General features: G+C 37.0%; 1 protein-coding gene across 4 annotated transcripts; it reads left to right on the forward strand.

Annotated features, from left to right (window-relative positions):
- The first annotated feature begins 1,577 nt into the window (after positions 1 to 1,577).
- LOC140742905 (CLIP domain-containing serine protease HP8-like) lies at positions 1,578 to 9,923 on the forward strand. Of its 4 annotated transcripts, none has more exons than XM_073073973.1 (7): positions 1,578 to 1,731; positions 3,421 to 3,548; positions 5,444 to 5,600; positions 6,725 to 6,891; positions 7,475 to 7,583; positions 8,590 to 8,749; positions 9,561 to 9,923. In XM_073073973.1, exons 1-7 carry the CDS (start codon positions 1,668 to 1,670, stop codon positions 9,790 to 9,792), a joined length of 1,017 nt encoding a protein of 338 aa, XP_072930074.1. In that variant the 5' UTR covers positions 1,578 to 1,667; the 3' UTR covers positions 9,793 to 9,923. The 4 variants fall into 4 exon arrangements, with proteins under 4 accessions (XP_072930074.1, XP_072930073.1, XP_072930076.1 ...); XM_073073972.1 differs by lacking the exon at positions 1,578 to 1,731 and adding an exon at positions 2,556 to 2,960; XM_073073975.1 differs by lacking the exon at positions 1,578 to 1,731 and adding an exon at positions 2,952 to 2,970.
- Positions 9,924 to 15,333: the final 5,410 nt, after the last annotated feature.

Below are 15,333 nucleotides of genomic sequence, written 5' to 3' on the forward strand. Positions count from 1 at the left end.
AAGTTGTCATATACAGATAGACTTTATTACCTCTTGGAAATAATTTTATGGATAACGCGTTTCGTTTATGCCTCCTGTTCATGTAACCTGCTGCTAAAGAATGAAATGTCTTGATAAAAAAATAAGTTGTTCGCTATAATCAGAACATTACATATCAATAATAAATACCTTTTTTTTTTTTTTTTTCTTCTCGAGGGGGAACCCCACACCACGTAGTGTTTACGACGGTATGCGACCACACATACCGCCGTCCTTCCCGGGGTCGCTTGCTGGACGGTTCGAGCTCCCACTCTTGCCGTCCGCAACCCCGGAAGCCCCCTTTTAGTCGCCTCCTACGACAGGCAGGGGATACCGTAGCCCTATTCTAGTCCCGGAACTACAGGGACACAATAATAAATACCTACCAATCAGTTTTAGGTTGAGTTACCTACCAATCAAAAAAGAGATAGTAAGTGGCAAAGGTGGCCTATTTAAATATAAGAGTATGTACGTATTTATCCACGCAATCGCACAATATGAACAACATATGGCACGTCCAGGAAAAACCCATGTAAGTTACAATTGGTCTGATAACTTCTTACACAAGACTAACTAAGAGATTTGATTATTACTACGCTTTTATTAGATTGACTTTTACCTATATGTGTGTGTCTACATAGTTATGTATGTATGTAACGGAATTTTTGAACTATTTTACCCACTTTAAACGGTCAATTATTATTAAATATTCAAAATTTTTTAACAATTGTCAAGAACCGATGACAATGCACGATTAATAATTTTGTCCCATTGTCCGTATCAGGATCCTCAGGATTAACGATTGGTGTGGACTAAATCATATTTGAATAGCCAAGTGACGCGGTTATCAATCCACAAAGTTCATCACTGAATCGCTAGATGGCGTTATGGGGATAAAGTTCATGGCAAAGTTACTAGACAATTATTAATGTTGAGTTTGTTTGATTAACTTTAATTTATTTTATATTGAAATGCTCATTTTAACATCTGATAAAGCTCTTTTCTTTATCTGAAGATATTGTTAAGATTTCTTGTTACAAATATTAACCTGAAAATAAAAATCGAAGGGATCCGCAGAGGAGAAACCCATTTAACGGCATGTGTTCGGCTTATTTTTCGAATAATTGTTGTTGACACTTGAATTTTGTACAAAATGTGTAACTTTAAATGTAATAACAAGAAATAATAAACTTAAATAAAGTTATAAATATTGGAGGTCACGTACACTACAAGAAGTAGGTATTTTCCGCGTTTTCCTTGTAATGGCTCCATCTTAATATTGACCATACATAATCTATAACAATGGCACGAATCCCTTTATGTGCGTTTGTTACCCTTCATGTGTCTTAGACTGGATTTTACCACACATAACCACACATGACAATAATTTTATACGTTTCCTTATGTACCAATAGTGTGAGTCACATATTTTTCAAGTTCTAATTTGCAAAGACTTTAGCGGGAATACCAATTTGTGTTGATCTATTCGAATTATGAAGGCTTACTTATACGAATGGAATTAATATTCTACTGATAGCCTACTGGTTATCTGTTTATATTATAATACATACGAAGTCAAACGGAGATCCCTTTCAGTCGTACTCAGACTTCGGAGGAAGTCACTGTCACTGTAATTATATGTTCGGACAATGTTGAATTATATATTGTTAATAAGTGTCATAACGGGAACTGTGCTGGGAGAACTAGTTCCGAGTAAGTATACGTTCCATATATGTATATATTCTTGGAAATCCACCTCTTTCAACAACAGGTCTTCACAATGTTATAATTATTATTATACTTTACCTATTTGTTTCTTCGTAACTGAATGGTTTATTGATGGTGTTTAATAACATTATTTGTGAGGATACCGTGAGAATAATAAATCATTTACATTATTTTGTTTTCGACGAAATAAATCAGTGTTTTATATTATAATATTACAATATTTCCTTATAAGTACTTCCTTATATACACATTACGTATATTTTCCTCAAAACCATTAGGTATAAGTATTATGTTATACAAGGGATAGAAGAGCACTAATTTACTTGATCGAAGTTAAAGAGCCCTTTAGGTGTTACTAAAACATTTTATTACTACCGATGTGTCACAGATAAATATACCGATCGTGCTATAGTCCGAAAAACTTTCCTGTCCGTGTGGTAGGGGCGCCACTGGTCATTAATGTTGCCAGTTTGCTAATTTAACCAACACATTTATCAAAGTAATGCATATAAGAATTTCTAATAATAATGTTAAAATTATTTATTCCATTGACAAATAACGTAATCTTTTAAGATCGCAATTATATTGAATAAACCGAATATTTTATTAAATTAACGTGATGAGTGCCACATATATGCATATATATACACAAAATAAAAGCACAACACTCATACTTAGAACAGAAATCTAATTTCATCATTCTGGTATCTGTCTGGCCTGGGATCGAACCCGAAACCCACTATGTATCAGACCGGTATGGTCACCATACCATGCATTGATGGATGAATCCTAAGCTTTCAATAACGAACGCACTACTACTAAATACTATAATACCTATACTATAGTCTGATTCATAATTAGGTGTCCAAAATGTAAACAAAGGTGTTGTCCTATCAAGAAAATATGTTTCAAATGGTAGTTTCTTATTTTTGACAATATTAAATTAATACAACAATAATAAAATAATAATCTAAATAAATTAAGATCAATTCAAATTTTCTAATATTTATATTACCTCAATTTCGTTCCATACAGTAATAATAATAAAAAACAAGGTTTATGGTAGAAAATTAAAATGTGATAATGGTAACACAATCGGAACCTTAGACATTTCTTGTGCAGTCATTTTTAAGTTTCGTAGCTGATGTTATTCATTTTCGTGATTGTAATCAAACTCGAATGTATTATCGTTTTCATAGCGCGTTTGTTAAATTGTGAATAATTGTAAAGTTTTATATTTTTTGTTGAGTTTGTTAAAGTTTTTGTTTCTTGTTAATTTTTGACAGTGACATTTGTTTGTTTACATTTTGGACACCTAATTATGAATCAGACTATAGTTCTATTTCTTTATTTTCTCGATGACAGATCGACGCTCATGTAATTTTGTGTTGTTTACGTTAAAATGTCACACAGATAATACTGTACTTCATGGACATATGCTACACATAATGATTACTATAGGGACTATATATATAAACGAAACACGATAATAGACCCTTTTTTACAAAATGTTATTTATCTCACGGCTTAAGCTTTGTTGTATTTGTCTTTGTTCAAAATACATATAATGAATATATGCGATCGATATCATCGCTTATTTGGTCACAACACTACAAAGAACTGTCATCGAGAAAATAAAGAAATGGAAATAGTATAATTAATACTTTATTTCAGGGATATGCGATGAATGTGTGCCAGTACTCGAATGTGAGGATGCCTTAAAATTTATGAACACGTCAAATGACGAAACAACACAAAAGTTGAGGCAGGCATACTGCGGACTAAAAGATATGAAGATAATGGTAATGTTACTTATTAAGAACCGGTCGGAGACCGGGCTTTCCCACACGATAAATAACGTGCACAGGGAATAATTATACTATTAATCTTAAAGATTGCCCAAGTTCAAGTTGAACTGTACACCTATTTCTACCTAATAACAGCAGTGATAGGCGCTGCTGTGTTCTGTTTTGAAGGGTGTGGTAAGGGAGACAGACTTTTCCGAGGCGTTCCAGTTTTGTCCTCAGGGCTAGCGGCGCATCTGTGGCCGACCTCGGGTAGGAACATCTAATCCTATCTGTGGTTGATTACAGATGTCCATGGGCGGCAGTAACCACTTACCATCAGATGGACTGCACGCTCGTCTGCTACTCCTATATTATAAAAAAAAAACTGGCCCGGGGGTGCCGTAAAACTAATTCTCATGTTTTAAATTTTTTATTATCTATTCGTTATTATTCCATCCATTGATGTACATGCACTGAAAAAAATTGAACTGTCTACTTATTACGGAAACTTAAAAGTATTTTTTGTTATAGCGGTAATCAAGTATCGATTTATTACGGTTTAGGTGATAGAGCCCTGTGACAGGCGGACAGACAGCGGAGGCTTAATAATAGGTCTCCGTTTTTACCTTTTAAGTACGGAACCCTAAAAAGTTGCTGTTCATTGGGTTATATGAGCAAGCAGGACGCCTTGCTCTCTGTCACACTTACCGGTCTTATTGAGTCATAGTGACGCACCACTGTTTTACTTTTATCGAAAACATGTAAATCCCTTATTGGATAAGGTCAAATGCAATTTGTTCCTTCAAGTGCACTTCCATATGCTGCTTTCAATGTAGTATATTCAATATAGCATTATTGTCCTACTGCTGGGCTCGGGTCTCCTCTCAGAATGAGAAGAATTATTAGTAATAGGTGTGAATTGGTAGACTTTGATTATTGACATATTTATTGATATTTTATATTGTAATTAAATATTGCAATGCGTTTTATTACATACGAATTTAATGAATAATTGTACTTTAACTGTGACTAATCTTTTAAATTAATATAATAATGATTTGTATGTACCTATAAATTGAATGCCTTGACATGTGGAATTTGGCGGACCTATTCTATTACCGTCGATCATTTGTACCTACTCATTTTCAGGCAATATATTATTTTATTTGAATTTGAAACATTGTTATGAAAACTTTTTTTTAAGATTTCTCAAATATGAAGGTTTCCTCACGATATTTTCCTTACGTTTAAAAGCAAGTGATAATTAATTTCTAATAGTATATAAAGTACACATAAAAGAATATTCAAATAGCTTATAACCACTAAGCATTATTAATAAATTATCCCAGTGTAGATATTATTAAATTCTAATAGTTGTAATACTTGTATCTAGGAAAGATCAGATGTCAAAATACTTTACGAAGCATATTTAAACAGATTATATCCACTAAGCATAATTAATAAGTTATTCGAGCGATTAATTTCATGAACAACATCATTCTTATAGGAATCGGTAAGAGTTATTGATCAGTAAGGCACGCACGCGAGCCCTAGTGCCCTTTCAACCGATCTTTTATGCTTGGGCAAAAACTTCTTAAGATGTTTATTTTTTATAATATAGGAGTAGCAAACGAGCATGCAGTCCACCTGATGGTAAGTCGCTACTGCCGCACATGGACATCTGTAATCAACCCCAGATATTATTAGATATTCGTACCTAAATCGGCCACAAATGTTCCGCTATTCCTGAGACCTAAGATGGAACGCCTCGACAAAAGTATGTCTCTTACACCCTTCACACCAGAACACAACAGCGTTTAACACTGCTATTAAGAGGCAGAAATAGGTGTGGCGGTGGTGCCACCGGAGTCGAACTTAAGATTACTTAGTCACACGGTTTTTTTACACAGATATGCTGTTCTGACTTTAAGCCTCAAGAACGGGAGCACCCGAACTTACGTCTACTACCAACATTTTGCGGGGTCAGCTACTATTCACGACTTTTAGGAGGACTTGGCATATCCTTATACGAATTGCCTTGGATGGCGCTTATCAGTCTCGAAATAAGTATGTACCAATTTAGACCTATAATGTCGTCGTCAACTACTTCTGAGCACGGGTTTCCTCTCAGAATGGGGTTAGGCTATAGTCCGAGGTAGGTTAGTTCGATTTTTTTAAAGATATCTTAGGTATGTAGGTTTCCTCACGATGTTTTCCTTTACAATACTCTTGAAACCTTTTTATATAATATAGAATCGCAGACGTGCATGCAGTCCACGTAATGGTAAGTGGCTACTGTCGTGGACTTCTACAATTAACCCCAGATAGGGTTGGATATTCCTACCGAAGGTCAGCCACTGATGCGCCGCTACTCCTAAGGACTAAGCTGGAATAGCTCGTTAAAGTGTGTCTCCCTTACACCCTTCAACTCAGAAGAGCAGCGCTTAACACTGCTGTTATTATACAGAAATTGGTGTGGCGGAGGTGCCGCCGGGGTGGTACCACAGAGAGTTCTACCATAAAACTTAACCTAACTAAATAACATAACCTAATCTTTTTTTTTTCGTGGGGAAACCCATCATGGGTTCCTCTCAGCGGGGGTAGCAGAGAGGATATGCCGGACTCCTACCGGCTAAAACCCCACGGTGTTCCTCTGCACGCCCTTTGACGGGACTGCGGGTACGCTAAAAGCATTCGTCCGCGGTCCCGACGGCGCCTGCCCACAACATAACCTAATCTAACTTAACCTAACCTTTTTTTTTTTCTTAATGAGGGGGAAACCTTCAAAAGGTACCCGACGACGTGGGAGCGACGCCGGGTTATGTGGGATTCTTACCGCACTAAACCCCCCCCGGTGGCCGTCCTCAACGCTTGTTGGAGAACTCCGGGATCTCCGACGGAACGCAACCGGAGTCCTCCAAGCGCGATGCCCCGATCGGGCTCTGCCCTGGGGGAGCAGTTTTCGCTCCTCCCGCACCATTTGGTGTACACGACGCTATGCGACCACACATACCGCCGTCCTTCCCGGGATCGCTTACTGGACGGCTAGAGCTCCCACTCTTGCCGCCCGCAACCCCGGAAGCCCCCTTTTAGTCGCCTCTTACGACAGACAGGAGTTACCGTAGCCCTATTCTAGTCCCGGAACTACAGGGACAAACTTAACCTAACCTAACTAAAGTTTCTATTTTCAGATGGCAGCTTACAATTTCGGTGTGCCGGGACCGTCATAAATTCACGCTACGTACTCACAGCTGCTTCTTGTGTTATGAATAATGAAATAGCCGGTGTCCGTATTGGTGAATACAATTTAGAACAGGAATATGATTGCGTAGGCGATGTTTGTGAAAATCATATTCAGGTAAGCGATCGGTGTTGTCATTTGACAGCAGTAACTAAAGCATCTTACATACTTTGATAATGAAACATAACTTACGTCCTTTAAATGTTTACCCGATGTATTACCTACCCAAAATCGACATTCAACATTTCCTGTGTACAAGACATTGTCCCATGCGATGGACTGACCAGATCAAGAATTGAAGGTGGTGGTGGTGAACCCTTTGTGGTTCGACTCCGGCGGCACCACCGCCACACCTATTTCTACCTTATAACAGCAATGTTAGGCGCTGCTGTGTTCCGGTTTGAAGGGTGTGGTAAGGGAGACAGACTTTTCCGAGGCCTTCCAGCTTAGTCCCCAGGGGTAGCAGCGCATCTGTGGCCGGCCTCATGTAGAAATATCTAATCCTATCTGGGGTTGATTACAGATGTCCATGGGCGGCAGTAGCCACTTACCATCAGGCGGACTGCATGCTCGTCTGCTACTCCATATAATAAAAAATCACTAGTCTGTACTACACGAAAGGTTTCAAAGTATTTCTTCCCCTATCATAACCCTAATCTTTACACTTATATGATTGGTTTATACATTATAAATATTACAGGATAAACGAGTGGAAGAGGCAATTGTCCACAAAGACTACAAAGGGCCACCTAACTTCGAACACAATATTGCCTTGTTACGTGTCCAGGAACCAATCGATTTTTCATTTAGTAAGCACTGTTAGCCATATTTAATCAATATTTAGCCATTGTTTAAATTTAACATAACACTGTGTGAACAGATCTTAAACGGTATATGCTACCCTAATATACTTGGGGTGGAAAATGTTGGAAATTTGAAGGTGGTGAAGAAGTCGTTGTGGTTCGACTCCGGCGGCACCACGGCCACATCTATTTCTGCCTCACAACAGCAGTGTTAAGCGCTGCTATGTTATGGTTTGTAAGGGTGTGGTAAGGGAGACATACTTTTCAAGGCGTTCCAGTTTAGTCCTCAGGATCTGGGGCGCATCTGTGGTCGACCTCAGGTAGGAATATCTAGTACTATCTGGGGTATAAGTGCGTATGAAGTTAGAAAAGGGAATATGAAACGATGAGGTAGTTTATTCCACAAGGAAACAGAAAAATTAGAAAGTAGTAGAAAAGAAATTTAAATAGATAGACCTTTATTTGGTTCTGGTTCAATGTTCTTACCCAACTCTTCGTGCAAAGGGATTTTTTACCGAGCATATATAACTAAGTATATGTGTCTCATTATGAGAGGAGACCCGTGCCCAGCAGTGGGACAGTAATGGGTTGATGATGATGATGATGATGATGTGTGTCTCATTCTTTGTCACGCCCTATAGCCCAAACAATTGTCTTATTTTAATATTTAAGGTTTCGTTAGATACGTCTAAATTGTGGAATTAAAATAGGCTGTATTTTTATACAATGGGGCTTATTCTTTTTCTTTTCTTTTTAAAGTTAGAATTGTAACTTTTATTAACTGATAAATATTTACAATTATAATTAAACTTACAGAAAATTAAAAATAATAATTTAACTATAAATATAAAATCACTTACTTACAAAATTTACTTATACTATACAAAAATATAAAAAATACAAAAACACTACCATAATAAATTGTCGCCATCACTGTCTTTGGCCAAGGTTCCCAAGACGCTTACTTTACGTGGGGCTTATTGTTTTATAATTATGTCTATTTCATTCACAGAAAATGCAGGGCCAATTTGCTTACCGTGGACCAAAGAACAAATTTCTGGATCGATAGGAAATAAGCTAGCAACAATAGCTGGATGGGGTCTATTTGGAAGTAATGAAGGAGTTTCAATCATTCGGAAAGCGATGGTCCCTGTTCTCGAAGATTGCTTTGGGTAAAATACAGTTTACAGTGGAAATTATAGTTCAACCAGGAAACTATCTTCAACATATAATTAGAGTGACGCACTTTTTGCATTTCGGTAGAGGGGTATGGATGCCTTGCCAACGATTCTTGTATCGACTTTCATATTTTATCCCTGTTCTCATAGATAAGTATAGATATCTCACCGCCTTTTAATTGAAGGAAGCCATTAAATGGCTCAAACAGCTGATAAATGTGTCAGCCATTTAAGGGCTGTCATGGTGTAATTTACGCGGAACAATGCCGACATGCGCAGTTTTAAGTACTGCAAAAACACGAAATCGAAGAAGAAAAAGCGGAGAAATATCGTTTCATTCGTAAATGATCTACAAACTACATTTTTTAAATATTTTTCAAACACGAAAAAAATTTCAATTGTCAAAACTGTTTACATTATCTTGTAAAGAGTGTAATCATTACTAATCTATGTCTGTTGTATATAGAATTGGGTGACAGTATCTCTTCCTTATAACATTTATTCCTACCATTCCTTATAACTGTTGTATTCTGAGTTAGTGTGTAGTAAGGTACCTTACTCAAAGGAATTCTACTGGCCGGTTTCTGAAGTCATTTTGCCGATAGTTTATGTATTTATTAACACTATCGGTTTGATATTTTTTTTAAAACTGTTTCCGAACATTAATTAGTCTTTAAGGTTATATGCTTTTGTGGCCAACCTTATATAAGACCAATCTTATTAGTTTGATATCAGATGTCCATGGGCGACATTAGGCACATACCATTATTACTGCCCGTTATATAATAAGAACATATATTTTAAGGAACGTTCCTGAGAATTCCACACAACTCTGCACTGAAAACAAAAATAATGAGACTTGTGTCGGCGATGGCGGCGGCCCGCTTATGATTGATACCACGGATGGACGCATCCAGAGGTTCGTCCAATACGGGATCTTGTCCCATGGTCCTGTACCATGTGGCTCAAATTCCCCAGAAGTATATACCGATGTCAGGAAATACATGAACTGGATTCTAAATAATATTAAGGAATAATCAATTGAGATTTGGAGTATAAGAATATTTACATTAAGATACATTTAAAATATATAATTTTACATTATAAAATTTATGTTGTAACTTGCTTTCTACAGAGGTAAATTCAAATAAATGATATTATGTACGAGTTTAGAAGTTTTAATATACTTATACTACTTCCATACCCGCTTTGTTCGATCACAGTGTGATGTAAATCACAAGAAAGTTGGGAGAGCCTGTATGGTTCGACAGGGGACGCATATTATACCAGCCATTCTCATTTCTAGCACTAAGCAAATAAGTTTTCGATAGAAAGTATTGACGGGAACCACCGCCACACACCTACATCACTACATATTATAAAACAAAGTCTCTTCCTGCTGCGGTCCCCATGTGCGCTCAGATCTTTTTAAAGTGCCTGACGGATGTTGATGCAGCTTTTTTTAATAGACAGAATGATTCACGAGGAAGGTTTATATGTATATAATACATGCATAACAAAGTTGAAAAACAAATTTTTACAGATTTCGTAAATAAACATATTTTTGGGCTTTGCAAACGTTGGCTGAACCCTACGAGTAGAAATACTGTTCTACAGTATTGTAGACCTTAAAATATGTCTACAAATGAGCTCGCGATAGCATACGTCTATCTTTGTTGCGTACTCCACAATAACTGTTTTTATGATTTAAAAAGAAGACAAAATTAATGTCATATTAAAATGGTTTGAATAGATACCAAATAGTAATCCTTATTAGGCAGAAATACGGTGGTGCCGGCGGAGTCTAACCACAAAGGTGCCACCTTCAAGAAGCTACTAAAAAAATAGAAATTTATTTTATTCTCTCCGTGAGAAGAGCGGGCGGGTTGCTAGTAAAAAATAAAAAATAAAAATAAAGTTGAACAATTCGTCACACCTATTCCTGCTTAAGGCAGGGTTAAGCGTTGTTGCCGTTTAGTTTGATGGTAGTACATACATAGAAACTTGTAATTCGACTCCGGAGGCACCACCGGCACACCTATTTTTGTCCAATAACAGCAGTGTTAAGCCTTGCTGTGTTCCGCATTGAAAGGTATGGTAAGGGAATGACACGTATACGAAGCTTTCCAGTTTAATGCTCAGAATAGCTCAGAATATATGATCTCAGGTAGGACTAAACCCATCTGGGGTTAGTTAGAGATGTCGATGTCGGCAGATACCACCATCGACTGTCTTATAACAGCAGAGTTAAGCCCTGCTTTGTTCTTGCTTGAAGGTTGTGGTAAGAGAGAAATACTTTTCCGTGACAATACAACTTAGTCCTCAAAAATAGCGATGCTTCTTTGACTGACGAATTCTTCACTAGCCACTTACCACGTGAACTCACGTGGACTTTATGCTCATCTACTACTCCTATATTAAAAAAAAAACACCTATAAAGAACCAATTTATAGTTCCATCGTTTCACTGGCTCAACAAACTGAATATGACCTTGAAATAAGGACAAAATAACTTGTTCTTATTTGCACGATTTTGGTGCACTAGCCGTCAGTTTGTTTTTTATTATGATCCAACTGACTGATAAAGATATCAGTTTATCAGTCAGAATATTCTACGGATCGCCGTACGTACTGTACTCGAACAAGCAAGATCTGTTCTCGTCAACTCCACTATTTTTAAAGCATTAACCAGTAAAAGGTGCTTAGTACTCAATTAAATTGTGTAACTTTTGTGCTCCGTGGAAAAACCTATCTAATAGTGAAAACCGTTTCTCGAAATTCGCACTGAGGACTAAGCTGGAACGCCTCGGAAAAGTCTGTCTCCCTTGCCACACCCTTCAAACCGGAACACAGCAGCGCCTAACACTGCTGTTATTAGGTAGAAATAGGTGTGGCGGTGGTGCCGCCGGAGTCGAACCACAAAGGTTCTACCACCTTCAAACATATACATAGGGTTTTTTTTGTTCAGATAATGTTGCTCCAATTTGCTTGCCGACAACGAATGAGCTACGCGCCGTGTCCATAGCCAACAAAATGGGTACGATTGCTGGATGGGGATTAATGAGTAACAAGAACGAAGTTTCGTTCCCCATGAAAGCCGTGGTTCCTGTTCTTAATGATACATCCGAATGCTTTCATTATGGCGTCAGGTATGTGTTGATTACAATGATAATAGTTCTAAGAGCTCCAGTCTGTTTAGAAGTAACAAACGAGTCAAATTATGTCGATTATAAGAATCTAAAAAAATATCACATTGCACAAAGCTTTTAGCTTTTTATATATCAATTAAAATGGAAGTGGGTATCTGTTTGTAATTTAAAAATAATGTTATGGATTATTTCTGTTCCCGTTTCTTTATGTATTTTATCAGTTTATAAACAACGTTCAACTTTTAAATAAAATAATTCACATTCACAATCTACAGACTAAAAATACTTTGGAACACGATAATAAACATATGAGCTCTATGAGTGGAAGCTCCAACTGCCCAGGCATTGTCAAACATTGGCCAAGTGAGTGAAAGCCTAGAGTTTAAGAAGGTGAAGGGAAACATGGTGAGGAAACCTGCATATCTGAGAAATCTTAAAAAATAGTTTTCAAAGGTATGTGACGTCTACCAATTCGCACTTGGCCAGCGCGGTGGACTAGGGCCTAATCCTTTTCATTCTGAGAAGAAACCCGTGCCCAGCAGAGACAATAATGGGTGGATGGTGATGATGGGCAAGGGACATCGGATTCGGGACGCCAGTTGCGTTTCAGTGGCGATGCTGGAATTGTCTTCGGAGGTTTTAGCGGGTAGAGGTCCGGTCACACTCCCACGCATTAATTACAGTCTAGTCTAATATAACACTAATGAGAAATTCTACGCTAACAGATAAATAACTTGTTCCGACACAAACGAGTATAGGAGCCATACATACAGCCAGCCCCAAAAGTAGATGAACAGATGAAGGTTTCAAAAATACCTATAAACACACGCGTTCAAAAGTAGCTAAACGCAACTAGCGCCATGATCAGATGAACGTCGTAAAGTTTCAAAAGTAGATGAACGCTACAGTGTCAAAAGTAGCTGAATAGTAGTAGTGTATAGGTATTTTTGGAATTTTGATCTGCTCATTTACTAACGAAGCTGTCTGTACATTAATTACTAAAATATAATAGGCCAAAAATGTATAAAAACATAAACTTACCGCCGACGAAACATAATGAACTTATTATTATAATAGTTTTCATTTTTTTTGAACAAATATATATATTACCAATACGACAAATTACTGTAGTTAGTCAGTGAAAATGTAAATCAAACTAAGCGTTTAACGTACGAGTATTTTAATTTATAGACTATTTTTATGTAAACAAATTATCTGTTAATTAAATTCTCAGTTTAACACGTCACTGCGTATCATCCACAAACGACCCCGCCGGGTGCGTCGGTGTCGGTGTTTGAGCCGCCAGCTATTGTTGTGCTTATCAAAAGACGGGGTTTCAGAGTTTTCGTCCATATTCGTACCATTATGTAGATTACCTATTAAGCACACCTATTTCTACCTAATAACAGCAGTGTTAAGCGCTGCTGTGTTCTGGTTTGAAGGGTATGATAAGGGAGACATACTTTGCCGAGGCGTTCCAACTGAGTCCTCAGGGGTAGCGGCGCATCTGTGGCCGGCGTCAGGTAGGAATCTTATCTGGGGTTGATTACAGATGTCCATGGGCGGCAGTAGCCACTTACCATCAGGTGGACTGCATGGCCGTCTGCTACTCCATATAAAACAGATCCTATCTGAAGCCGATCACGGCTGCCTAGCTAGTCTGAATTTCTGCATAAACCTTACTAGTTCAACCAACTTTTAAAATTGAAATATAATTTATTTTCACATATTTTTAACCGACTTCCCAAACAAGAGAGGTTATCTTAGACTCTAGACATTTATATATATATTTTATGTGTATCCAACGATTTTTTCGCGATGCTGCGTTTCAAGGGGTCCCATTTCGTGGAAATTTGAAATGTCCCCCAGTTTTCCTGGAAAATTGGAAAAACTGGATTTATTATAAACTTGAATAACTTGAATATTTCTTAAGCAATTTCAATTTTATTTTTCATTTGAAAGGGTGTTTTATTGCGGTACTTTCGTACCTTGACATAATGATGATCTGATGATTAGAACTTTGAGTTATGGGGTGGAACTCATTATCACTACCTGCTTTTTACATATTTTATGATAACTTATCTTCTGCCCACCCAATTCTCGTGAAACTTAAATGAACATTGAGTATCTGGATTGACATGATATGATGGAAAATTCGACCTTCAACTCTTCAACCCTGGTGATGCAGAAGTGCCTCTTGCCTAAACCATACAAGATATGCATTTGGAGTATACGAATATTTAATAAGGTTGATAAGCAGAGATATATGATGGAAAATTCGATCTTCAACCCTTCAACCCTGATAACGCAGAGGTGCCTCTTGCCTCAACCATAGAAGTTAGGCATTTGGAGCTTACGAATATGCGATAAGGTCCCTGAGTAGCAAAGTTATATGATGGAAAATTTGACCTTCAACCTTCAACCCTGATGATGCAGTGGTGCCTCCCTTCTAAAGTATAGAAGTTATACATTTGTTGCTTATGTGTATGTAATGAAGTTACTAGACGGAGTCATATGATGAAGATTTTAACCTTCAACTCCTTAGATCTGATGATGCAGAGGTGCCTGCCACCTAAAACATATAAATGAGCCATTAAGTGCTTTCACAGTATTTAAAGTTCCTAACCACATACAGTTAATGAAAAACTTTAGACTCTTTCACTCTGATGGAACTTATTGGACACGGTGTTTATTTCGTTATTCAACGAAATATCTATATTGAGCGCCGAGTTCAGAACTATATACTAAACTATCATTTATTTAAATTAGTTTTTACTTTGTAGTGACATAAAAGTCACTTGTATTTTTTGTTTTTTTTTTGCATTCATTAAATGATGGTCCCATCCTTATAAAAAATATCAACTATCTGCAGTGAACGTGTTAATATACCTAATATCGGTTGTCCAATGTTATTTACTAAATATGACTCGGATTTTATCAGACTTCCCTAAGGAAAGACATACATATGTATGACTAGTTGTGTCCGCGGTTTCAGCCGCGTTAAAAAATAACATGACATTCCAATATGTACCCGAAATACTATACCTTCAACTGATAGTAACTAACGTTCACATGTTCATGTGTTTTAATATAGCCGCAGTCAAATCATTCTTATCGTGATAACTTTTAAACTATATGTCTAAATTATTTAGTCTAAAAGACAAATTACTACTTTGAATTTCAATGATGATAAGAATAGTAAAAAGGCATGTAAATAATTAGTAAATTATGACTTGACTATTTTGACTTTATAGTCAACATTCTACACTAACTTACTTCATCATATAAACATATTATATATATCACGGCTATCACGGACTTTTCCTGCGAACTATTTAAGATAAGCAATTTCACTATACATTTAACTACTACTGCTACTTTTCCTTTTTCCTATAACTGTTATTACTTTTTTCACTTTTATCTTACTTCT

This window comes from Epargyreus clarus, unplaced genomic scaffold, assembly GCF_041222505.1.
Source record: "Epargyreus clarus isolate Ecla_fem2 unplaced genomic scaffold, WU_Ecla_fem_2.2 ptg000006l, whole genome shotgun sequence".
In the NCBI taxonomy this organism is placed as follows: domain Eukaryota; kingdom Metazoa; phylum Arthropoda; class Insecta; order Lepidoptera; family Hesperiidae; genus Epargyreus; species Epargyreus clarus.